Here is a 27,893-nt window from a genome sequence, read left to right as displayed (position 1 = left end):
CTCTGTGGAAAAGTAGATACTTGTTGTTTATTTTTAGTGAGACATATGACAAATGTCCAGAATACTTTCTGATTTGGGGGGGGGGGGAGGAAACACACTGGCTTTCTTTGCCAGCAGCTTCTACACTGCATATTTGACAAACTGTAGATGAAAATATTTAGGAAAAATTTATATCTATAGTGAGTATGTGTGCACTGTTTTCCTTGTCACTCTGACATATGGATATTGTAATATGTGTCTAGTAATCTAGAGATTTAAAATATGCAGGAGGTTGTGTACATGATATGTGCAAACAGTGCTGCAGTTTAGACGAGGGACTTGAGTGTTCCTGTTGTGTGATAATGTGCTGTAGTCCTGGAACCGGCCCATCTTCAGAGGGTTACTGTGCTAGCTTATGGATGACTGTAAACCCAGCCAGCCTTTGTGTGAAATGGATAGAAATATTTTTAACCTGAACATTGCATATTATTAGGACTTATAAAAAATTCTATGCAACATAGATTAAATTAAGAAGCTTTATTTGCCCTTGTTTTTGTTTTGTTTCTATTAGCCAAGAACATAAAACCCTTTCTTCTTCTTCTTGACTATATAGAAGCATTTAACAATACGCTAAATTTCTCAGACATTTCAGCAATTTGAAGGCATACCTATTAGCATTTTTGATATGCCAGAATTTATTGCCATGGACAAATAGTATAACTTAGAGACCCATTGTTTGGAATGCATAATAAGGTCTGGTTGAAGCTTTAAACTATCATGTCTCTTTGTTATTTTGTCAGATTATGGTAGTACACTGAGACATGGCTCTGTCATCCAGTGGTAGGCAGATGCAGTGTAGTGTAGTGGCTTCATGCTGTTTTTTGTTATAATGGTGAATTGTGTATATGGATGGTGACATAACTACACAGTGAGAAACATTTCTTCAACATCTCATAGTTTGTTCTGAGCAGACCACGGAGTGCTGTAGATCCTATGCTAATCTCATTGAGAGAACGGGCACTCCTTTAAGGAAGGACTGACTTCCATGTGGGTGATGACGGCACTTTAGGTGGGGTCTGCAACTGAAATGGGAAAGACTCAAGGAGTGAATGGCAGTTGATTAATTTTAAAGATGCATTTACATCGTGTGTGCCTATAAAATGCTGTGTGATTTTCAATCCTGTGAGTGACTAAACAATGGAAAAGATACTGCCTTTCATGGTATTTTCTTCAAAATACTTCTTTTGAAATGGTGTCATTATACACACTATTTTCATATATATTATATTAATCTCATTTATACATTTATTATGGTTTGTTGATGTAACTTATCATGATTTAACATTTTACTCAGGTTTGTAATGTAATTTAATGTCATTTGATTAAAATTATATTAATGTTTTAGATTAGGAAATTGAAAATAAAATAGGAATTTAGAGTTGTAGAGTAAGGTTTTAAGTAGAATTCCAAATTTGATTATATTAATGTATTTGTAATAATTACATCATGATTTGATAATGATAGCAATGTGTCTTTAAAATTAAATTTAATAAAGATCACACCAGCAGATATCCTATGGTGGAAGTGGGAAGGCCCAAAGGCCTACCGGAAACTGAGGACTGCTGAGAGCAGGTGAAGTAGCTCTCTGTGGGGAAGAGCACAAACACCCCTTGGCTGTCCAGTACTAAGTGGTCAGCTCTGAAAACATACATATAAGTAGCATTATATGGACTGCATAGGGTGTTTTTATATATTTTGAATACACACACAGCAACAACAATTTAAGAAAATGAGGCCATGAGTTTGAAAAAAAATGCAAGAGGGTGTATATAGGAAAATTGAGAGGGAGGAAAAAGGAAGATGAAATGTAGTTATAATCTTAAACAGGCATTTAAAATAAACAAAAAAAATTTAAAGGATATACATTCAGAAATTGCAGCCTACAACCTCACTTTTCTTTATCTATTATAAGATGGTGATGTCCTAATTTGGTTTCTGTTGCTGTGATAAAACACAGACTAAAGGTCATTTGAAAAAGGCAAGGGCTTATTTGCAATCAAGAGAAGCCATGGCAGGAACAGGAGCAGAAACAACATGAAAGTGCAGCTTACGTGCCTGCCTTCTTAAACAACCCAGGATCCCTTGCTCGGGGATGGTACTGCCCACAGTGGGCTTGGCCTTCCTATATCAACTCAGAAATTTAAAAAATGTCCTACCGATATGCCTATCAGCTGGAGGCAGCTACTCAAGATTTCCACTTCTCAGATTTGTCTATGCTTGTTTCAAGCTGACAAAATTGATGGTAGGATCAATTGAGGAATACAAATTAAGGAAAAGTTTAATTTGTATACATTGTGTAATGTAGTCTATAGAGACTTTATGTAGAGATTCAGTGAATTAATAGGGGATACTCAAATGCTTTAAGCATTGTTTATATTTTAGATAGAAATTATTAATCAAATGACTTTAGTAAGATTTGCCTTGCTAAGATTTTGTAATAGTGTATCATACAGTTTTATTCTTTGTTTCTTTTTAAAAATTAAACCTTTTATTTTGATATAATAGACTCAGGTGCAGTTATAAGAAAGAATACAGAGAGATTCTGTGTGCCCTTTATCCAGCACCCCCAGTCAGAACTACACTACTTTTGTACAGTCAGGATGTGTATGTTGATAAAGATCATCACTCAAGATTGATGGTAGTTGTTCGTGAGTGGATGCTGTTTATTTTCCCTTATCCCCAGCTCACTTGCTTGTGGTCCAGATACAGTCCTTTTGTGCTCTCCCTATCCCCACCCTGCTTCACTCAGCATAATGCCATGTAGATCCTTCCAGTCTGTTCTACCCATCAGTAGTTTGTCCATCCATTACTCAATGGCCTTCTGTGGCATGGGTGTGTGTACTATAGTCAATTTCAGCTGTTAAAAGACTCATTCAAGTTGGTTATCATTTGACTATTAGGAATAAAGCAATGGGGACATTTGTCATGTTATTGGGATGTTATGTCATCACTGCATCTTTTACTATTCCCTGTGTTCTCCTGCGCGCCTTCAATGACAGCAGTGTGTGGCTGAGCAGTTTCTAGGCATTGTCACCAGCACTTAGTGTTGGCAGTTTGCTTTTATTAAGTCATCTGATAGTTGTGTAGTTGATAATCTCCTTGTAGTTTTCTAGATACATTTCCTCTTTTTGTTTTATTATAGCAGCAGTTACAATTTTCATTAGTATGTTGATTAGCCTCAGATATATATATGAGAGAAAGATTAGTTCATTAGAATTAGTTTCAGATTCAACTGTTGAAATACTCATTCAAGTTGTCATTTTGGTTACTAAGAATAAAGCACAGAGAGAAAAAGAGAGAGAGAGGGGGAGAGAGAGAGAAAGAGAGAGAGAGAGAGGAAGAAGGAGGAGGAGAAGGAGTGTATATTTTTACCCTCTAAGCATATAAAAGCTAAAACATTTTTTTTTGCTAAAACATTTTCAAGGTCACTCATATATGAAATATATTGAATATGTTGAAATCTGTCTTAGAGCCCAGGATGTATATTAAGGATCCTTCTGCAAGCATTGGGTGAAATATTTAGTATGTTTTCACTGTGATTCTCTTGATGTGTGCTTAGAGTTCTTAGATACTTGCTGACTTTCTGACTGGTCCTCTCACACCTCCTGGGAAAGGGCTGTCAGAATCTACAGTTGCTGACTCTATTTCTTTCCTTAGTTTTTCCTTTATATTTTTGTAACTCTGATGTTTAGTTAGCACCTATAGAGTTGTCTTGTTTTCCTAGTAAATTGGCTCTTTGGTCTTACACAATACCTTTCTTTGTGCCTAGTTATTATCTCTGAAACCTAATTTATTGACCTTAATATTGCTATTCTGCTTTTTATGTCTTGGTATTTGCATGGTATGTATTTTTCTTGCTTTTGCTTTTGGTGCTAACACAACTTCCCTCTCGGTCTCCCATAAGGGTGTAATTACAAGAAATTCCAAAAAAAAAAAAAAAAAAAAGAAAAGAAAAAAAAGTACTCTGTAGAGGGGCGATGCATTAGCCACATTTGTATTTAGTGGAGTGTGGTGTACTATTTTGATACTTGTAGATGTTATAAAATATAGAATCTGGGTAACTAGCATACTTATTCTCTTAAACATGTTTCACAAAGGATTATTTTATATACATTACCCAATCCTGACCTTTTAAATGGCATATTTTAGGTATTTCCATGAAACTGAGTTTAACTTATAGATTTTTCCCATTTAATTTTTTTCTGTGTACTTTTCCAGTCTTTTATCCCTTTCTTTCCTATATGAGTACTTGCATGTTTTTCTCTTTTGAGTATTGCTTAGTCCATTTTACATAATTGTGCATAATTTGCATATTGGTTGCTTTGGGCATGACATGCACAAGGGTTGGAAGCCTCTGGTATCAGCACTTTATTATTGTTCAGATGAAGCCCCATACTCTCATTCTTACTTACGTTACCTTAACTTTCTCTCTCTTAAATATTATGTTTATCATGGGATTTTTATAGTTTTTGTTTTAGTTATCAAACAAGACTTTCAACCATGGGAGAATGACATTTTTTAGCAGTTAGCCAACATTTCACTGTTTGTGTTTTATTAGTAAATGATTCTCCAAGATTTCTTCTCTTTCACTACTTTCTCAAGAACTTTCTAGACAAAATTTAAAGTACAAACATCTCAATCTGGTTTTAAAAATGAGAGAACAAAATATTAAAGTAACTGTGCTGTATGGTCAGGACCTTATGTGTCTCGGTCTCATTAGGAACCTTCCAGAGCACTTACATAAATGAAGATCTTGTTCTCTGTGGGAATGAGTGAAATGTTGTTGGTTTACATGCAACACTGAAGAACAAACTGTTCCCGCCATTTCAGATGTAAAATCAATGACAGCAATGCGGTAGAGCTCTTAGTTGTGTGTAGTTTTTTTTTTTTTTTTTTTTTTACCCTCTACACAGTTAAAATCTAAAACATTTTAAAGGTCACAATATAATTAATCTTCATATCCATATTTGTTTATTTGGCCTGCATGGGGGGGTGCACGTGGGGAGATGAGAGGCTGAACTGCAGGGGTCAGTCCTCTTCCCCAGGCATAGTGCTCAGATTGACAGCAGGCACCTTCCCCTACGGGGCCCTCTAGCCCATGCCAGTCCTTGTCATAAATACAAGGTGCTCAGTTCGTTTGGAACGTTAGAAAACAGAGAATTTATCTAGATCTAAAAATCTAGATCTATCTTCTAGATAGATGTTTTAAGTTGACAATGAGTAGATATCATTCAGAATTTAGACGCACCAAGATAGGGAAGATGCTCTCTTCAAGGCTGCCAAATACAAATAGCCAAAACACTAAGAAATGTAACATTTATATAATTCCTGATTGTTTCATGGTTCTCCTTGCTGTAGGTAGTTTATTGTGCATATTTGTAATAATATAAATGTAGATGTAAAAGTTTAATTAAAAAGCAGAGAATTAATTTTTTAAACTTTTTCTTAGGCTTTTGAGAGTGCGGTGTGTCACTGTGTAGCTCAGGCTGCTCTCCATCTGTTGCCTTTCTTCTGCCCCTCACTGCTGAGATTACAGGCACAGCAAATAGTTGACGTGAATATTTTTAGCTTGAAGGAAGTTAGGGTTGTTTACGCTCTTGGTACTTGGTTTCTCCACATGACTTTGTTTTCTGAACTGGTACCTAACACCCTCATTTAGTTTCCTCATAAATGTGTTTTTCCTGACTATTCCTAAGTGGTAGGTTGGAACCATCTCATTTTAAGATATTCATTACTCTGTGATGCATATTTTATGATAGCATACTTTCAGTGTTTTGCCTTCATAGAGTTAATCATTACACAGAAATCCCTTCACTCTCTTTCATATTTCTTGGTGTTAGAGTTGATTTCCTTTCCCCTGATTTTATTATCTTCAGGTTTACTGCTGTCAATCACATGACTTTCCTGTTTGGCATAATTTATTCTTTTGCTTAAGTTTTAGATAATTTTCCCCCAGTTATTTTCTCTCCTCTCTAACTGCATGAATTGGGCATGTGTGTGGTCACATTTAAACTTTTTCCTTAGGTGTTGTAGAGAACTGGGTTCTTCCTTCTGAGCTGTGCTGTACTTGGGTGGTCACGCCCCCTTTGATGCTGTGGTCTCTGCTGTGCTTGCTTGCTCATTTATACATTGCTTTATTGTTTCAATCTCTTCCTGCAGTTAATTGCTTTCAATATGGTAACTCTTTTTTTCATTTCACAATCTTGGAATTATTTTGAATGCTAATGACATTATTGGCATGGCTGTTTACAGTTAAGTAGTAACTTATGTAAACTTAAATGCGCTTTAGGAGCTTTGAAGTAGTCTCTCTTCAGTACCAGCTTTCAAAGCTCCCCACAGTGTGTTGGCTCACAAAGGGAGATCTAGAAAATCTTCTGGTAAATACAGGGACTTACTGATCAAGCCTATTGTGTTAATTCTAACTTTTCTTTAAAAAAAAAAAAAAGACTTATCTTTATTGTATATGTTTGAGTGTTTTACCTGCATGCATGGCTGTGTATTGTGTGCATGCCTGGTGCCCTCCTAGTCCAGAAGATGGTGCTGGCTCCCTGGGAATGGAGTTACAGGTGGATGTGAGCCACTTTGTGGGTGCTGAGAACAGAATCTGGTTTCTTCTGCAAAAGAGCAAGTACTCTTACCTTCTGAGCCATCTCCGCAGCCCTCACATTTTCTCTTTCATGATTAAGCCTATAAACATTGGGCATTTATACTGTTATAAACTTCAGAACAGGCAGCCAGCACTTACTTGACTTGCTTGTTTTTAATAACTTGGTCCAAGGTAGTCATAGACTACAGTTGTATAAGTGAGAACAGGGTCTCACAGGATGGGCATCTAGAATTATAACTCAGGGTTTTAGAGTATGTGTATGTCTAATGAGTGTGTCCTCGTGTGCATGTGTGTGTCCGTGTGCTCCTTGTGTGGAGCCCAGACACTGGGTGTCTTCCTCTATTGCCGTCTGCCTTGCTTTGTTTAGACAGGTAGTCTTGTGGAACTAGGAGCTTGCCAGTTTATGTAGATTTTGCTAGCCAGCAAGCCCCCGGGGTCCTCTGGTCTCTGCCTCCCAACTGTGAGATTGCAAGCACAGATCATCACACCTGGCTTGCTTTTTATTTTTTAAAGTGGGTGGTGGGACAGGGGACTGACCTCAGGTCAACATGCTTGCCCAGTAGTCACTTTATGACAAAGTCTCCTCTTCAGCCCCATTATCAAAAATTGTAATGCCCATTCTATTTCTACTGATTAACAGTAACTAAGAATATTTGTTTCTCTGACAGTTTTCCAATACATTTTATTTTTGTTAAATAAGGATGATAATTTGTTTGACATACATGTTTCTTACTGACACTGAACAATGGAAGCTGTCCTGGCCATTCATGTTTTCTCCCTGTAAACTACAGATGGTTCATATTCCACTGGAGACATCCATGTAAAGTGGATTTTTATCTCTAGCAGAGTTAAGCATTCTGTTTGTTTTACTCAGTCTAGGGAGTCACTTTAGGATCAGTTAAACACTAGAATGCTTGTACTCAGAGCTGTGTCTGCCGAGTGGACCCTGACTTGCCTTGCAGGGCAGTATGCCGAGAGTCCCAACTCAGGGGGACATAAGGGCACCAAGGCAGAGTGCAAACAAATGAAGGAAAATAGTCAGAAAACCTAGAGAACGGTGGATCCACACCACCAGTGTATGTGGGTGACGTAGACCTCTGAGGCAAGTGTCAGAACTCGAGCAGGTTCCAGGAAAAGGGACACCTTGTGATGGAGTCCTGATGATGACCCAAGTGGAAGAAGTGGGGAACAGCAAGAGATATGTTTCGGCTAAAAGAAAGAAAGCAACCCACGTGCCTGACTGGAAAGGTTACACAAGAGAAGACGGAAAGTGACAAGTGGAAGGACTTAAAGCTACCCAAGAAGACTGCATCTGAGTGAACACCGCTTCCGCACACCAACTGGCAGCTTCCAAGTTGTCAAGGAGGGCAGCATAAAAAGGACATTCTTACTAAAATAAAGTTGCCATGTCTTCTGTGGGGAAAAAAGTTACATAAGAAATGCAAGAATAAAACATGAACTATGCAAAATGAAGCACGATTTTAAGGGATCAATAGAGTGGAAAATGGGAATATGTTAAATCTTGCACTGGAATAATTCTTTTAATTAGCCTAAGGATAGCTGGATAACCAGGGACTGCCAGCATCATTATCAGGATTGGGCTTTAGGGTCATTTTAGGGTCATTTTGTTGTTCAGACACAGGCAACTTAGATGTATTTAAGGGACAAATTGGATTTTTTTTTTTTATGTGCATGCTGAACCTGGAACTTTCTGGTTGGCTAGACTGGCTGTCTATAGGGGAGGGAGCTTACGTAACTCGGGAGCAGATTTGGATCAGAGGTGCAGGTTGGCATCTTGGCCATCCGCTCTGTCCCCTTTTGCTCAGCACTGGCAGCATTACAACAGCTCTCATCACATACCCAGAGTACTCACATTGGATCAGCTGCTGCCACTGCCTTTCCATTGGAGTTTTAAAGGAAATCTTGATCTGTCTTTCTGTATAGTTTGATTCCCAACCCCTAGCCTCGTCCCTACCCCTTACTGTACTCTTCACATGACCAGAGAAACTTCAGAAATCCCAGTGAGGTTCCTTTGCGCCCGTTCAGAACTCCATCTTGTTATCAGACTGAAAGTCGCATGTTTCTTGCTGGCCTGCATGGCCCCATTCCTGTCCTCTGATGTTTGTTCCTAGTGCTGGTAGCCTCACTCTTATTGCTGGCTACAACCTTACTAAGAATGCTTTAACTGACCTGCCTTAAGGCCATGCTGCCACTTAAAAACCCTTTGGAATGTTTCCTTGAAGGTCCTCATATTCCTTCATGTCCTCACCTCCTTCATGTCTTTGCCTCAAGATTGCGTCATCCTGGAAGGCCTTATGAGTCACCACATTTACAGTGGAACATCTACCCCTTTCACTAGTACTGGCCATACTGGTATAAATGAGCAAGTTACGCATTTGACTTTCACGTGGACTCAGCAGCCTCCCCTGTTAAGGTAGGTTCTTGTCAGCACATGGCAGGCTCCCAGAAAATGGTTACTAAGCAAGGATATTTTGAACAAGCAGAAACACAAATAGCTAAAATGTAATACAGCGGAATATTACGGTTACTCAGTCACATTTGAGCGCAGATTCCTATTCCATAATTGTGCTGCAGTGGCTCCTGTGAAAACAGCTGGACTATTAGGAAAAGGTAAAAGGCGACATAAATTACCACCAGCACTAGCAGTGCTTCCACAGCTGACTGTCTCACCTGGAATATGTTGCTCACTGTCCATCTGTGAAATGCATGTTGTAGGTGCTGCCCCCTTGATGGACATACAAACTATGGAAATGTGAGACGGACTACAAAACATTCCTATAGCTCATGTTTTCAAAACTGTCTAATGTGCCTCCATCCTTGGACCGTGCAACTTATGTCTCTAGGTGTGTAGAGAGGACGACACATGCTCCTTGAGTGAATGTTTGGTTTTGTCACACAGCTTGAAAGAGAACAGGAGGCTAATATGTTGAATCTGGTTTGGGCAGACCCCACAGCAGTGGTTCTCAGCCTTCCTAATGCTGCAGCCACGCTGTGGTGACCCCAACTACAAAATTATTTTCATTACTACTTCACAGCTGTGATGTTGCTACTGCTATGAATCATAATGTAACATCTGTGGTTTTCTGATGGCCTTAGGTGACCCCGGTGAAAGGGTCTTTTGACTTCCAAAGGGGCTGTGGCCCACAGCTTGAGGACCGTTGTTCTACAGCAGTGGGAAGCTAATGGTATTAAATTGAGCAAGTAATTTTATCATTGTATCTTAACTCCATAAAAAAGATTTGAGGCATCTGTCAGGGTTGTGTACAGCAAGATTGCAGTACAACAGGATGGGGTGGGGTGGGGGAATCAAAGTGAAGCTCCAAAGCAGTAGAGTAGATATCTGTGTTTTCCAGTGGCCTTAGACAACCTCTGTGAGAGGGTCCTTCAGTCACCGGAAGGGTTGCTACCCACAGTTGAGCACTGTTCCAGAGGAAGATTAAACACAAAGTGAGGGGTTTGGGTCTGTTAGTAGATGAAACCATAATCCTCACTAGTTTTCTATTATTGGTGAAACGACAGATGCTGAGGAATATGAATCCAGCATGCAGGTGTCTCAAGGAGTTGCTGGACTCAAGCATCCTGCATTAAGAGCCTGCTGCTTAGTTCCAGGAATGAACAAAGCTATCTGTTTAAGCTGGCAGCACTGAGAAAGGACAAAAGGAGGGAGAGAGTCACCAGCAAGCATGACCGGCTGCTTGTGAGAACTAGAGGTGGCACTGCCCTGCTTTGAACTCAGCGTGGGTGGCTGGGTGCCTCTCACTAGACCGGTGTCAGCGTGGAGGTTCAGGGCTCAGAATGGCTCAGCATAGAGGCTTTCAAGTTTTTTTCTTTGGTGGAGTGTTACATGAGAGTCAATATGTAAAAACCCCTGAGAGAGAAGAGTGAAGCTGATTTGGTTGAAGCAAAGATGGAGGGGATGTGTGGGAGGAGTGTCACCAGAGGTCAGGGATGTCTGTGTGCCTCTAGACTGGTGGTGACCCTAGTTAGTCACCGAATGCCTTTACACCTGGGTCTTCATTTCGTCCTCTCTGTGTTTTCCTGCCTTGGTATTCAGTAAATATTTATTCTTTTAAACTTTTGTCTCGAGTTTTAGGACTTAGAGTATAAGCGGGATATAAAATTCCTTCCCAGTGGAACTTGCAGTTTATTAAAGAAAGCTACAGTTTGAAATAAAGTTAAAAATGGAATAATCTTAATATTCCCATAAAAGCCTTGTGATAGAGAACTATTGCAGAGGGATGATCACAGGCATCTCTTAGAAAGCTGTAGTTGAGCTGAGAGAGGGCAAGGGGGAGGGGGAGGGGAGAGGAGGGAGAGTGAAGGGGGAGGAGGGGAGGAGGGGAGGAGGGGCACAGCTAGGGAGAGAAAGAGACTGAGACACAGAGGTTGAAATTTCCTAGGTTTGGGTGTCTAGCTCATGTCTTCTCCTATGCTGTCTTCATAGTCTACACTGGTGGTCATCAGCCATCCCACAACTTCCTATTCTCTCTCTCTCTCTCTCTCTCTCTCTCTCTCTCTCTCTCTCTCTCTCTCTCTCTCTCTCTCTCTCTCTCTCTCTCTCCCCTGTGTTTTAATTCATTTTGGAATCTGTCTCCAAACCACCAGCCAAGAGTTCCTCTGTGGAGTCTGTCATCAGTAGGACCTTTTTGTTGTGTGTGATATGCTTCACTATTAGTAGATATAAATAGAGATGATTATTCATAAACTTTGAGATTTCCCCATTTGTATTGTATTTTCCTTCAAAGTGCTGAATATGTGTACCTGAAAATCAGAGAAAAGTTAAAACTACCACCTGCATTGTTAGCTTGTTTTGAATGGAGAGTTCTTGCCCAGTCTTAGTCAGCATTGCGGGGTTCCCAAGTAGGGATTCGTTCAGAGCAGTGGGGGTAGTGTACATTCTCATAGTGTTAGTTACCAGGAGAAGTGTATGCATACAATTATTTAGGCAGTCTTTATAAATGGGACATTTGGCTGTTCAGTACAAAAACATCATTGAGTAAAACCAATCTGATTAAGTTTCCGTTAACTTTATTAATGGTTTTGAATTTACTGTCAGATAAATAGCAGATTAAAGTTGTGTTTTCAGCATCCGCTTTTTAAATATTCACTAGGAAGTTATGAAGGCTTTTATTGTTTCCTTTTTTCTGCATTTTACTTTTCATTATTATTTTTAAAAATAAATGGATTTGAAGCCTTTTAATTTATTTCGTAGTTATCGGTGATCTTAACAGACATTTGCATCTTTTATACAGTTTCAAGAAAAGCATCACCACCCACTAGATATGTGCTGTATCATGAGCAAATAGCATATGGTTGGCTTATTTAAGTATTGTGTAGGTCCAAAGATGAGAAAAAGTGAAAACTATTAGCATTGATTCTTATATCTGGTTTTGTAAATGTGATCCTCTTTTGGGAGGATGTATAATCAATTTTGTAATGGAAAACGAAGTCATCTTAATAGGAAACTAGGAAAGTATATGACACGCGTCACTCTAGGAAGTTGCGTGAAGGTAAACTGACTGCAAGTGAAATATGAAAGCCTGGCTAGTCACTGACGTAAACTGTGGACTAGGCACCGTACTACTGCCTTTTCACATGTTAACGTGCTTTGGAAATTTGAACAAGGTTTTATTAGTTTAACTAATTGAAAATTAAAGCAAAATAAAGCAGCAATATTTTACAAAGTAAGCATAAGGCAGTTGGTAAAACGTAAGGACATAAGTGTTTTTGTTGGATCAGATGGGAAGGTGTGTTTTTTTATAGGAAACTAAGGGCTGTTAGCTATCTGATTGGAAATGTCTTTCAATTACAATGGTGTGCACCAATGTAGGAATTGATTGAAGATTGGCTGTCCTTCTCTGTACTTCCTGTAGACTGAGTAACATCGTCTGTGCAATACATTTGTTCTAGTCCATTCCATACTGGGCAGCTAAAGTCTGTGAGGAATGACTGTGCACACTCTAAAGTTAACCCCATTTTCACCTTCAGCTAGGTAGTGTTTTAACATTCATACGAATATTATAGAGCGTGTTGATATGTTAATTTATTGTTTAAAATGGGAGCATGGAGTAATTAACTCTCATTATAGATAATCACATTCTGTTGGTAGTGTGACTTCCTGCATTTATCCAAATAGGAAACATTGTTCATTGAGAAAGAAATAAACCACTTTTTCTTAGTGAACAACAAGCCAGCAATTAAATGGAGGCTTATATTTCAGTTGCTGAATTTGCAAATTCTTATGGCTAGTTGTAGATTTTCAGTTAGTTTTTAATGCAGAATGCAGTTATAGGATAACTGTTAGTTCACAATAAAATGTAATATATGATTATTTTATCTGTGTTAAGAATACAAAGTTCAATAAATTAAGATAGATACTAATGCAGATACTTATTTTCTTGTATATGAGCTGCTTATGATCAGAATAACAGTTTTACCTTGACTTAACAAGTTTGCTTAGATTGAAATCCTCATCCTCATGGAACACAGTGACATCTCTTTACTTGCATGAAATTTCTACAGGATTATTTAAAATAATAATGCAGCGTTTCATTTTGTTATTTCTAATGTAGGTGGTAAAAAGTACAGAAAGAGCATTTATTGCATCTATATTAATTTTCTAGAGCGTTGTGGGTAGTCAGCTCGAGTATGCAAATGTTACTGATTTGGTGGAAGAACCATCCCAGTGAAAGCTGTATTTTCCCTTCCAAGTTTTAAAGATTCCTGTGTTGCTGTGATGTGTGTAAGGGCAGGTAGGCCGGGACGAACACGGCCAGGAACCTCGCCGCCGTGGCTCCGTGCCTGTGCGACGCTGGCCAGCAGCTCTTCTGCTCATCTGTTCAGCGCAGCATGTGGGACTGCTAGGAGCGTCCTCACAGCGCATTCCCCATGGTTCCCTCAGCATGTATGTGGGGTAGCTGCACCAACTTTACCTACATAAGTACATGACTTTAGGATTATGTGATATTTATACACTATAGATATTTTACTAGACATTTTGGTTGTGGGTCAATTTTTCATTAATGTATTAATTCTTATTTTCAATTATTACTGGAATCCTTAACTTTTATTTAATATTGCTAACTTTTTAGAAGTAAGTAAAATGTATGTGAGCCTTTAATGAACAAAGTATGCAGTACCCCTAAGGAATTTCTAAATGTTTATTGTAAGGAGGGGGCATGGCATCATAAATCTGGTACTCACCATATTCACATATTTTGACTTTATTAAGTATTCACTGACTTGAATAAGTGATATTACACAAGTGTTTACATTTATGATACAATGTAATTTTAAAAATTATAAATGTTTTATTTCTCTAGTTTGGCTTTTAGTTTTAGTCTCTGATTTCATTGACAGGAGTCACAACATTGGTCTCAGTACCTTTTCCATACACGTTTCTATCGGTGGATAGACGCTAGTTTATGGCACTTCAGACTTAAACTGACTTTCCTTGGAACAGAAAAATTGTTTTCAGTTAAGCCACGGACTCCCATAAATAAGGCTCTGGTCTTAAAGAAACACAGTGTTTAACTGATTTTTTTTTTTTTTTTTAAAGTCAGAGTTCAAAGTCATGCATTGCAAAAAAGGCAAGCATTTTGAGTGGTGAGTGCTTCTGGTGCTGCTGAGAGGTAGAAGATGGGACTCAGGGTTAAAGACACAATGCCCACAGTGAAACAGAGACTGCTGCAGCCTTCACAGCTTTCCCGTCCTGGGAAAGAGATGCTACCGTGAGCTGCTGCAGTCATCACCTCCACTGAAGTACCTGCCTCACTCTGCAGCCGTGCAAGGCTGTGCTGCCTGCCTGTCTGTGAGCGAAGAAAGGCAGTCTATTGGCTTCCATGGTCCTTTTGTATGTTCTTTGCTTTCAAAGTAGTAATTTTATTTTTTACTATAAAAAGCCTGGGAAACAATCTTAATGTGGAAAGTTATTCCTTCACAAAATTAAGATGTAACTGGCTGTGAAAGTTCATACTTTACTTGCTAAATATTCAGGTGACCAGACAGAATAAGTCTCAGCTTAACATTATTTGTATATAACTTATGTTCTATATGATGTGAAAAATACTTAAAAATTAAGGTAAAATTTTCAGGTAGAGTGCAAGAAACATTAAGCTTAGTGTATTGGAAGTAACTTAATCATCTGTGGACATTTAATCCAGCTAAGCAAGAATATTTAAAAATTACTTAAAAATTAATATAGTTCATTCTCTTCAATTTAATAAAATTTGAAAACCAAATTTATTTCCATTTCTGATTTAAAGGAGCTTGTCTTCAAACATCTCAACATCCTTTTTAAGTAGTAGTAGTATGTAATTAGTAGTTATGATTTAACAATATGATAAAAAAAACAGGAAGCACTTGTAAAGGATGAGACCGTAATCAGTCTGCTGGTAGCTGTTTTCTCGTGTTTCTCTGTAACCCTGAACGTGTGATTAGTTTCCAGTGTTCTAGAGCTACGGTAGAAGTTAGCATGTACTCGCTAAAGGGATAGCTGCCCCACACATGGTGGTAGTTAATATATTAGTGCCACAATTTCAGGTAGTGTCACTCAGATCACTCACAGACTGTGGGTGGAACGATCAGACACTGTAATCAAGTCAGGGCACGCGAGCTTTCTCAGAGTCAATGCGTCTCCTCCATTCAGAGATGGAGGCTCTGTGTGCTCTCATAGATGAGGCGAGGCTCCCTGCTGTGTGGCCATTCCCAGGTTCAGAATCTAGATTTGTTTCCATAAGTTAAATATTCAGAGTCCTTGTAATGTGTTGGCAGTGATTTTTTTTCCCTTTTTCTCCGATCCTCTTGGTTAACTTAAAGGGAAAATGTTCTTTTAACCCAAAGCGATTATACAGTATCAGAAGGAAGCTTTTTCATTTTAAATTGCAAGGTTTGTATGTTCCATTAGCTGCTAGTGTTGAATTTTGTATTTCTTTCCATCTCAGAACTTATGATTATAGCAAATGAGGTAGACATTTATACTTTCATTCTTTAGTCTCTGCTGTTCTGAATACAAAATAACATTCAATTTTGTAAAAGCGATCTTGTTTCAAATCAGAAAACTAAATCACTAGAACATAAATTCCCATTTTAAAATCCCTTTAAAAATATTATTCTATTTCTGGCTTTCATATTTATTATGTCCACTCTTATTTTAGGAAAACATGATTAAATGACATTCTAAAGCAATAACGGGCTGCTTAAAGCAGCTCACTTTACTTATATCATTGAACTGACCAAAAGATATAATGGCGACCTCCGAGAGACTTCTACATAACCCTAGAACCACACCCATGACACTGTCACACCTGTGTCACCTACACAGCATCCAAAACAGCGTGAGACTTGTCAGAGACACTCATGGGTTCATATTCTAAACCAGTGCTCGGTTAGGATATGATTTGTTCCGTCCAATTTTTTTTGAGATTTAACTTGATACTTATAGGTCATTTTCCAGTTTGCACATTCAGAATTATCTGGCAAAATCACATACTTAGTGGAGGATCGGAAAGAGGCACTGCTTAGCAAGTAGAGAAGGGCCTCAAAACGCCTGCGACCCCCAGGCTTCATCTTGTTTTCACTAGCTAAAAAAGCAATACATTCACTATATTACCAATATCAAGAACATTTTTAGCTGTCTTTCTCATTCAGTTGATATTAGTTTTATTTCATTGTACAATTTGATTTTTAAAATTTATCTCTAGTAATTTACTGAACTTGTGTGTTACAAGAGACATGAATACCCTCGTCCAGTGAAAACATGTACTTAGTGAATCTGAAATGTATTCTATAAAACATGATTGATAAAAATCATATGATGAGCAGGGGGGCTTTAAAAATAGCTTGTTAGGTTTACTTTCCTTTCAACTCATGTAAATAAGACGGCTGGATTGTAGACGGTTGTCATTAATTTTTGTTTGCTCTTGAGAATGGGTCTCATTATGTTGCCTAGGCTAGTTCCTAGGTGAAATGATCTTTTCGTCCTAGGTATATACCACCATACCCAAAGTCATCAAGTTTTGAATTATTCATTTAATTTTTTTCAAGAAAAACAAAATTTATAAACAAATTCCCTAAAATTACCAAGTGCTGTTCTTCCCTCTGATCATCTGTCCCTTCAGATCTTCTGCTTTGCTCTCCAGGGTTAACATCTTTTAGTATTCCTTGTTCACATCTGCAGAGGAAGACATTTTAACACTGCAGGAAGAGACAGACTTCTGAATAGTCCTACAGTAAAAGCTTCTTTCTTTAGTGAATTTAACATTAAATATTACTTATTTTAATGCCCTTACACGCCGTGAATGTTTTCTTTCTTTCTCGAACACCTACAACCAGAGGTTGTGTTATTTCTTACATACCCAGAACAGTTAAAAGACATACAATTCATGTTGTGGCTTTTCACATACTCCCCACAGCTTTGTTTCCTTCTTTCTGTAGCTACCCAGCAGGCCAGTTTGATTTGTTTTGTACTCATGCCTTTTCTCCATATTTTCACAATACCTTTTATGGAACCAAATACCTAATAGTTGAAATGTGTGCATGCACACACCCTTCCGAGAAGTTCTGAAAACACAATTCTGCCAATAATGATATCCAGAAAGTATACTGTTCTGGAAAAAGATCATCTCTTCAGTGCATGTCCAGTGTAACACCCGATGCAAAAGGATATCTAAGGTGAAGGATGTTTGTGTAATGCTAAACATAACCAGAGAAACTGTGGTTTTAGCAAAGGTACCATTGCTCTATTTTATCAAGTGCCAGAAGCTGCATAATGAAAGTCTTTCAGCGAACGAAAATATAAGTGAAAAAACATAAAAATACCACCCAGCTGGTAGAGATCTTCCTAATTTCTACCTGATTGTATTTCTGAGGAAATATGGCAGGCTGTCGTAAATTTTCAACATGAACTGCGTTTTTGTTGCCAATTTCCATATCCTTTAAAAAGTGCTGAAGCGTGCATTTGCTATTTATGTTTGCAGTAGACTGAGTACACTTTTACTATTTGTGGTCTGAGAAATTGGAAACAACCAAACAGTGGTGCTATGGTCTAAAAAAAATAAATTTTAAACAGCTGCGGGACAGTATTTTTAGAATGGTAGAGTCCTAAAGCCATGCAAGCACCCCCTACTCCCTTTTTTAAAATGGGGAACTATTGCCTCGCATAGAAAGCTAGGCTTCCATTGTTTTGTCCCAGTGCCAAGCTTTATCACTTCCTAGTTCTTATCTGCTCCCCCCTGCCCCCCACACTTCCACAGATAAGGTGTCCTTACCTTGTCACACCAGTGAGGAAACTGAGTGAGCAAGGAGGGCAGGTAGGTTGCCCAGCGTCAGGAAATGTCGCAGCTGTAGTCCTGCAGTTCAGGGCACTTCCCCAGCTGCAGACTCACTCACTCAGGTTGTTGGTCAGCCTCATGTTTCGTGAGGTAGGCTTTTTCCTCCTAATGTTACTAAAGCATGTATAACTGTGTGTTTCTAGATACAGATAACATTTAAATATAAGGAAATTATAGAGCCAAAACATTTATAAATCAAAAAGAATCCTGTGACATTATTTATAATCAAAATGACAGTTGTAATTTGATAGATTTATTTTCCTGTCCCGCAAATAAGTTTTCCTTCCCAGTATAATGGCTGTTGTGTAAGAGCTTATCACTCACTGGTTCCCAGTGGTCAGCAGCCTTTCAATTTCATGATAAAAACAAAACATGGTAGCATTCCCAGGGCCCCTGAATGTCAAGGCTCTAGGTTTTTACAGGACATTGGGAAAACCCAGGTGTGTCCCTCTCTCATGGCCCAGCAGCACCGTACAAGCTGGGGTGCCTGAGACACACGCCCTTCACCCCCACCTGCACACCTTGGCAGTTCTTCCTCTTGTTTTTAGCTGAGTATATCTGTATGTGTGAGAGCCAGAGGTCAGTGATGGGTGTCTCTCTCAGGCACTCTTCAGTTATCTTGACGGCATCTCAAACAGACCCTGGAGCTCAAATCAGGCTAAGATTTGGCTTAAGGAGCCTCCAGCCTCTGCCTCCCCAATACTGAGGTTATTACAAGCATGTGTTGATGTACATGGCTTAGGTCTTCATGCGTGCATGGCAAACCCTTCACCGGCTGAGCTGTCTCCTAGCACAGACTGAGAAGTTCTGATCATTGCCATCTTTTCTTGAGCCACTTTCATTTCCACCATCTTTTCTGTATTCCATTTATTACAAAATCACACAATTACTTGGCCATTATTTGTGCAATAACTTAGCCTCATTCCACCTTCTCTTCTTATTTTCATCATCCTGCCACAATTAAAGAGACGTCATCTGCCAATTAGGGTAGGACAAAAACCTGAAATGTGTATAAGAATCAAAAACAAAACAAAAAAATGTATAAGAAATATTCATGAAAACTTGCAAGTTCTCAATACTAGATCTTTAAACTTCACTTGAAAAATGGTACTTTGCCACTTGTCTTAGGCAGGGTGACTATTGCTGTGATGAAACTCCATGACCAAAAGAAACTTGGGGAGCAAAGGGTTCATTTGGCTTACACTTGCAAACCACTGTTCATCATCAAGGAAATCAGGACAGGCAGGAACCTGGAGGCAGGGGCTGATGCAGAGGCCATGGAGGGGTGCTGCTCATTGGCCTGCTCCTCATGGCTTGCTCAGCATGCTTTCTTATAGAACCTAGGACCAGCAGCCCAGGGATGGAGCCACCCACAAGGGGCTGGGCCCTCCCCCATCAATCACCACTATTATTTAATCACTAATTAAGAAAATGCCTTACAGCTGGATCTTATAGAGGCATTTTCTCCATAGTTCTTTTAACCATCGTTTGTCTCCTTTATAGTTAGGGGTGCTAGACACAGCTATCTTTGCTGTAAGAATACCCAGTGTCTTTTGGAATTAGTATTTGTAAGCACCATGAGAGTAGAGGGATGCTACTGAGGACAAGATTGCTCAGTCTGCAAAGCACTTACTGGGTCAGTATGAGGACACATGTTTTCTAATTAGCACCCATGGAAAAGCTGGGCATAATGGAGAGCTTCTGCAACTCTAGCCTTGGGGCACATGGGAAGTGGCAGATCCCAGAGTGTGCTGGCCAGTCTCTCCAACTGTCAGCTCCAGGCTCTGTGAGATGCTTGTCCAGAAGATGAGGTTGAGAATGACAGTGGAAGACACGGGTGCCAATGCATGTACTTTTTTGTTGTTGTTTTTTTTGAGACAGGGTTTCTCTGTTTAGCCTTGGCTGTCCTGAACTTGCTGTGTAGACCAGGCTGCCCTCGAACTCACAGCAATCCTCCTGCCTCTGCCTCCCAAGCGCTGGGATTAAAGGCGTGTGCAACCATGTCCAGCATGCATGTACATTTATAAACATGGGTACCAGCACTCATATATGGCCGGGGACACACACACACACACACACACACACACACACACCACATCCCTCCACACACAAATTAGAGTAGGTTCAATTTACGTTTCTTTGTGTTGCAGATGGATTTTTAAATAATACTGTTTTGCTAGAGACTGTAGCATATTTACTCTAGAACCCAGTTCCCATTAAATTTTATGGCACTTTGGTGAAGGGCTTTGTGTGTATCTAAACAGAACGCTGTACTGCGTGCGCTCCTGGAAGCATTAGGATATAAGCTCTAGGATAGTGTTCTTAAAATGTGTTTTTGTCCGTTAGTTTAAACGTTTAGCTTAGTGAGGTATGTATTTTTGTTAATGATGTGTGGTGGAGGTGATTTTCTCTTCTGTATCACTAACCAGTCCTTTAGGTAGCATTCTGCTTATTCTGTTTCTTGCCTACCACATTCATGAATGCACCATTATTTTGGAGAAAAGAAACTCATGTGTTGTGAGCAAGATTTAAAATCTATAAACAATAAAACTGCATTTGAAAAAGAAAACTGTTTTCTGCCACTAATTAATTTAGTAAAAAAAAAAAACCTGTAAAATGTAGATCTTGATAGACTCTTCTTGGTTTTGAAGTGGTGTCATTTGAGAAACACCAACATAATTCATATAAGGACCAAGTGGTCAACAAAATGATGCCACTTACTTCTACATTATCTTTATTTTAATTAATTAATTAATTCATTCATTCATTTTTGAGATGAAGTCTCACTGTGTATCCTTGGCTAGCCTGACTCTTGTTATATAGACCAGGTTGGCCTTGAACTCAGAGATCTGCCTGCCCCGGCTTCCTAAGTGAGAGTGCTGGGACTAAGGACGTGTGCCACCATGCCTGACTCACATCACTGGTTTCTAATGACTGAATGAACTGGCAAAGGAAAGTCAAGCCCCAGATGTATAATTTAATTCTTTGAATCCTAACATATAACACACACACACACACAAACACACACACACACACACACACACACACATATACACATACACACACACACCCCACAGCTTGTTTGGTGTTTATTAAAATTAAGATATATTTGATTTAAATAGAAGTAATCTGAGAAGCATGTTAGCTTAGAAAATTAACATATCTTCTATGTGTTTCAAAACCTTGTCATCTACGTGTTTACTTTGTCCCAGAACTCTATATTTATAATCTTGAATATCAAAATCTTACTTTTTTAATCTCATAAGAAGTCACTGGGTTATTCTAAGAGATAATGTTCATTATATTACTCACATATCTTCATAAATATTTTTTGAGGCACATACTTGTAGGTCCTGGAGATATATGTACATTTATTTGATACAATATTTTGATATTTAGCTTTATATTACAAAATGTTTATTGTGATATAAGCTTATAAAACACTTGTTTTTAAAATGTCAGTTTTTAAACAAATTTCAAATTTGTAATGAAATTTGTAAAATTATTTATATCTTCAAGCTTTCCTGATCATTGTGGATTCATAATTTCTTTCTATTAAGTATTACCCATGCTTACATACAAATATGTGAGTTCTCTTCTCTTGGCTTTGTGTTTGTGAGTTCCAAGAGCAACTTCTGATTTAGCTGCACATGCTGGCACTATAATCTTGCCTTCCCTGTGCCCTTTCCTTCTTGTTTCTCTTCCCCTTACCCATACACTTGTAACTTCATCTCCCTAGTTTCCTACAGTGCCAGGGCTGCAACCTAGAGCCTCCAGTGTGATAGGCAAGCACTCTACCACTGAACTACATCCCTAACCCTGTGTTTCATTTTGAAAATAAATGGTGGTGATGGTCCCTTAGTTTGAAATTTTGAGTCACTAAAAGTTCTTCACAACTCTTCCATGGTTTCTGCTTTTGTCCTGGTTCTAGAGTCAGTAGCACTGAGACTTGGAAAGTTGACCTGGCCACTACAGAAACTTTCCGTGCAATGCAGCTGCAGGAGGATGTGTTTTCCTAAAGCTTCAGTGTTGCTGATGTCTGTGTATCCGTACTAGAAGTCAGGGCCATCACTTTTGTATCTTATTCATTTTACAGTCTAGTTTCATTTCCGGTTGACTGTAATTATGATAGTTTAATTCTCTTCAGGAGATAGCTACCTTGAGTTGATGTCATTAGCTGTAGTCTCAAAGTTGTTAAACTCTTTGTACTTTTCAGGACTATCTATTTGACTATTTTAGAAATACAAAGTCAAAAGAATTTTTTTCAGATCTGTTGTTACTCTTTCTCGAAGATCTACTTCCAAGTCAATAATACATGGTCCAGATGAAAGAAAGACCAGTGAATTTTCCTGAGTAATAATCACTGAGTAAAGTGATAGCGAAAGGACAGACATGTCCAAGAAAGGAACAAAAAAGACTACAAGGCTCACTGCTAGTCACTGCATGAAGCTGGCCCTGGCTCCCAGTTCAGTGCTCCCATCCACCAAAGCCTTTTTGCTTCTGGCAACACACTAAAGGCCTTCAAGTCTGACCGTTGATTTTCATGAGCACTGTATTTAATAATCTTTTCTGCTGAAATATGTGAGGGGGAAAGCTGCATAAAAATCGCTGGTCTTACGTCCCCTTGATGGGGAGGCCCTGTGGCACTCAGGGGAAGGGTAGCAGGCTACCAAGAAGAGACTTTATACCATATGATCATATACAGGGGGAGGAGGTCCCCCTCAGTCACCTGGACAGATGTCTGTAGGGATTATTCATGATGAGCATATAGTACAGATACTTTGATAGTTTTAACAATATCTATGCTCCACCTAGATCACACTCTTCCCCGCTGAACTCATAGCAGCCAGTGTCTGTAATTGCTACATACCTTTGCCTTTCCAGACTCTCACAGCTTCAGTCATATAGTGTGCTGGCCAGATTTTTGTCAGCTTGACACAAGTTGCATTCATCTCAGTTAAAATGCCTCCATTATGTTGACATGTAAGGAATTCTTAAGTTTTATATTCCTTATGGTAAATGCCGAGACATTTGACTGTTGGATTGTATAGTAACAGTGTGTTTAATTTTTTTTAACGCATCACAAAATGATTGTAAAGGTTACTGAGTTGTTTTGTTGGTATCACATTGAGTTCTGTATATGCTTAGGCTAGCCATCGTCTAAAGCCTGCTTGCTTCTGAGGAGGACATCCAAGCCTGCTGGCTGTATTGGATCTCAAACCATCTTTGTCAACTGTAGTGCCCACTGCACATTAGCACAGGTCATCCTCCTGGCCTAGGTGGCGCTCCTTAGCCCACCTCTCCTTGTTTCCCTTTCTGGTCTCTACCAGCCACTGTTCTTTCTGCTCCTTTATTCTCTGAGCTTATTTATTTTCTGTTCCATACAGGTGGAAGCATGTGGTGGTTTGTCTTTTCCCTGCCTGGCTTATTTCACTCAATATCTTCAGTTCCACTTATGTTGCTACAAATGACAGGATTTTGTCATCGCTGGTGTCTTCATCATGTATAGTAACAGCTTGTGTTCACTCGCAGTTCCTTAATTGTTAATGCTGATCATGTTTGTATGTGTGTCTGCTACCTGTGCATCTTTTTTTTTCCTCTGAGGCAGTCTCACTATGGAATATAGGCCAGCCTAGAACTGATAGACTAGGCTGGTTTTAAATCCACAGAGATCTGCCTGCCTCTGCTGGGACTAAGGTGGTGTGCACCACCACAGCAGGTTTCATCAGTATCTCTTCCAATGAGGCTCTTTGGCCTGTAGTTATAAACTATTTCTCATCGAGTTGTAAAGGTATTTTTATGTCAGCCCTTTATCAGATAGTCAGAAAGCCAGTGATTATCTTCTCTTTCAATGCTTGCTATTGAAGTCGTAACTTAGACTAAATTTTTTCAGATCTGTTTTTATTCTTCCTTGAAGATCTACTCCCAAGTCAATAATACATGGTCCAGATGAGAGAAAGACCAGTGATCTTTTTATTTTTTTTAGTTTATTAATTCATTCATATTACATCTCAATTGTTATCCCATCCCTTCTATCCTCCCATTCCTCCCTTTCACTTTCACCCTATTCCCCTTCTCTATGACTGTGACTGAGGAGGACCTCCTCCCCCTGTATATGATCATAGGGTATCAAGTCTCTTCTTGGTAGCCTGCTACCCTTCCCCTGAGTGCCACAGGGCCTCCCCATCAAGGGGACGTAAGACCAGCGATTTTTATGCAGCTTTCCCCCTCACATATTTCAGCAGAAAAGATTATTAAATAATAGTGCTCATGAAAATCAATGGTCAGACTTGAAGGCCTTTAGTGTGTTTTGCATTCAACTCACTTGATTTCCTTGGGAAGAAATCGAATTCTTCTCTCAGTTGTTTTATATTCAGAATTTTATATCTCAAACTGTTTCTTGAATTTGACTATTTTTCAAGAAGTATGCAGGATATTTTAAAATCCATTAATTTTTTTCCTTTGTCCCTTTTTGAGGAACTACCTTATACTGTGTCACTTACAGATTTTCAGTATATATTAAAACTTTAGCTAGGTTCCAAATTAAAGAAATCTGTTCCATTTTTCTCACACAAGAGGTTAAGTTCTTTAAAATGAAACCTGTTCTTCAGTGAAAACTTCCAGAACTTTCCCAGTATCTTATGCAGCGCAGTAGTAAGGAAGTGAGGGCAAAGGGCCACGTGATGTGGGAAATTCTTGGCTTAGTGCCGAAGGGGAGGTCTGTTAAAAAGTTTAAATTTTTGCTTTGAGATTTTTCTGCGGTAATTCTTTCAGAAAATACTTCCAATCTCCTACACGTTAAAAGTGACTATTTGTGTTCCCTGTAGCTGCAGACATAAAGAAACAAGGGGTTACTACTTAATGGCTTTCTAATCAAAATGTCATTATGGTAGTCATCTGTAGAAAGGGGTCTCAGAAAGATCATTTGGGGCTTATTTTGTAAATAAACTCTTATAGAAGAGGAGTGCTTTTGTTGGTGCTGATGAGTTCTGCTTTGATTTCCTCCACTCTCACCAGTGATCATGTCTTTGGGTGGTCTTTTCCCTGGGGCATGATACCAAACAGCACTTTGTCTCTTTCAACAAATAGCTACTGCCTTTCTCCTGTTTACCCACCACCACCCCAGTAGCCACTGCTCCTCTCTTATTTACCCCCCACCCCACCCCAATAGCCACTGCTCCTCTAGTATTTACCCCACCACCAACCCAGTAGCCACTGCTCCTCTAGTATTTACCCCACCCCACCCCAATAGTCACTGCTCCTCTCGTATTTACCCCACCCCCACCCCAGTAGCCGCTGCTCCTCTCCTAGCCCCCCCAACCACCCTAGTTTCCTTTGTAAAATTGTTCAAATGTATATGATTAGCTCATAGACTCTTTTGAGGCTTGCCTTGTCAGAATTTTGGATCAGTAAAATATTTACTGTTTGGTTAGTTTAAATGAACTAGAAATATATTCATATTAATCACATTATTTATATTTTAAAGACTGTTTCATAGGATTTGTTTCCAACTCAAGATTCTGAATTTTTCATGCCAATCTGTAGCTTACAAAAATGACAAAGAGGTGGTTCTTTTCTTTTGGCCTTTCCTTTTTTTTTTTTAAAGCTGTTTGTGCATTTGGATTTTGTAGTTTACATTTTATGTACCTCCCTGAATACTCTTACATATTCTTTTTCCTTGGCTGATTTTTTTTGTTGTTGTTTTATGCATCTACAAAGCCATAATTCCAAAGTATAGGAAACTACTGAGGATGGTTTGTGCTTTGTTTTTGTTTTTTAAATCTTTCTTAAAAAAAAAAAAAAAAAAGAAAAGAAAAGAAAAGCAGAAATTAAGACTAACGTCAATTTCAAAAAAAAAAAAAAAAGGATTTATTTTGTGTGTATGACTATTTTGCCTGAGTGCATGTCTGTGTACCTGAATCCTTGGTGACAACGGAGGCCAGAAGATGGCGCTGGGTCCCTGGAACTAGAGTTACAGATGGTTGTGAGCTACCACATGGGTGATGGGGACTGAACCTGGGCCCTCTGCAAGAGCAGTGAGTGCTGTTAACCTCTGAGCCATGCCTCTATCCCTTCTAGCTCTTTCATAAGGAATATGGTGAGTTACTGCAAAATCTCATGGACTGACACAGTGGTTCTCAAATTCTTTAATTCCCAGTATTTATTTTTTCCCCACATAAAACACTGAAATTTTATTGATCTTTGATTTTTCGTGCATGACTTCTCAAAAAGGTTGGCAAGTCCAGGAATTTCTTTTGATGAGGCTTTATAGTTGTTTGTATGTCCTCTCTTGCCTGAGACATTTCCAAAAGTCTTTCTAGTTTAATTAGACTTTTAGTGCGTAGCTCTAAAAGCGGGTGTGCGTTAACGCTTTCAAAGTCCTTCATCTCTTTCTTCATTTTCTCGAGCTTCTCAAGCGAAGGGAGCTGGTCCGGGTTGTTTCTCCAGAGCCGGTCCTTGAGTCTTTGCTCTATCATTTCCCTCCCTCGAAGCATTCGTTGCTGGTGGTCTCTGATTTGCTCTTGCTCCCTCTTTTTTACCTGCTGCCTTCTCTGTGTTGTCTGCCCATCTTCCGCAATTCTCGGTAGCCTTTCAGTGGGGAAAAGTCTACATATCCTGTTCCGAAACTGTCTGGCCTGGCTTGTGTGATGCACTTGCCTTTCCATCTGTTTCCTCGCTTTCTCCGGTACCCAATGGTAACATTTTTGTCCTTCCATGCTCTGCGGTTTGTGGTCCTTGTTTCCAGGCCTGAGTCTTTCCCCCTCTTCATTTTCGCTGTTCTTTTGTCATGGTGAGGCTGTTTTGGAAGCCAATAGGCAAGCGAACAGGATTGCTCTCCAGGGCTTTAAGTCACACTGGCCAGTCAGTGAGCAAGAATCTTGCTGCTGTTGCATGCAAGCCGCCTCGACTCCACAGTCAAGAACCCTTGCTCCAGTGGAGACGCTTGCCTTTTAGCTGATGGGTGTCTTTAGATGCGTTTGTCAAGCCAAACCCTTTGAAATGCTCAGAATTCCTCCCAAAGAAGGCAAGAGAGGTTAGCTTGTACAGAGTGGCCACAAAAGGTAACGCAGGGCCCAACGATGCTGAAGAATGTGTAACTTTGCTTTTAGCCACTGCGCAGCTGCAGAAGAACGCCGTCTCAAACCAGTGGGAGTTGTAGTATTCTTATTCCCATGGCCGCAGAATCGGTAGTCAGGAAAGTTACTAAGATGGCTTCTCTGTTCCTGTCACTTTGTGTGCCTAGGTTTTGTAGGGTGCGAGACACAAGTGAATAAATATTCTGGGATGGCATCTGACCTGGAAAAGCAACCAGAGGCCCCCGCACTACTGCTACTCCTTTAACTGACAGGACATCACAATACCTACTTGAAAATGCCATGGCAACGCGGACCTTCCCCTTCTGAGAGGTTCTGCTCCCTCCCTAAAGATGCAGTTTGCCATTCTCCCACTGGTTTTAAAGACTAAAATTTGTTTTTGCACAATACAGTTTTATTGGTAAACAAGACAAATGATCTCCCATTTATTTTTATAAAAGCCCTTCCAGTTGGTCTTGATGGCATTGGCCTGTAGTTTAAGTGTCCCTAGAGGCCTAGTAAGGAGGATCATCTGAGCCTGGATAGTAAGACCCCCCTCTTAAAACAATACAGGGAAAATTTAAAGGACAGTGATCTAGCTAGCTTAAAGCCTATTATATAGTGGCTGTGCCCCCTACCCCAGGTAACACAGATAACAGGCCAACTGTAGTGATTCGTGTTCACATTACCTGAGAAAATGAATGCCAAGGCATCAGATGTCAGCGTTGAAGCAGAGGCTACTGCTTTGAGAAGAGAGAACGCATATCTGAGCGCACGTGTCCTCTCCCAGCCTTTCCCACTGTTTCTATGCTCTTACTCAGC

At 39.4% G+C, this 27,893-nt stretch overlaps 2 protein-coding genes across 3 annotated transcripts in view; one reads left to right on the top strand and one right to left on the bottom strand.

Moving 5' to 3' along the window:
- Supt3h (SPT3 homolog, SAGA and STAGA complex component) overlaps positions 1–27,893 on the top strand; it is a 328,941-nt gene that overhangs the window by 81,969 nt on the left and 219,079 nt on the right. The window lies entirely within an intron of this gene.
- LOC127195246 (putative uncharacterized protein ZNRD1-AS1) lies at positions 26,190–26,714 on the bottom strand. Its single transcript, XM_051152646.1, has one exon. The coding sequence runs from the start codon at positions 26,712–26,714 to the stop codon at positions 26,190–26,192; it is 525 nt and encodes a 174-aa protein (XP_051008603.1).

This window comes from Acomys russatus, chromosome 11 (assembly GCF_903995435.1).
Source record: "Acomys russatus chromosome 11, mAcoRus1.1, whole genome shotgun sequence".
Lineage (NCBI taxonomy): Eukaryota > Metazoa > Chordata > Mammalia > Rodentia > Muridae > Acomys > Acomys russatus.
The sequence above is the reverse complement of the archived record's forward strand: the minus strand, read 5'-3'. Positions and strand labels throughout refer to the sequence as shown.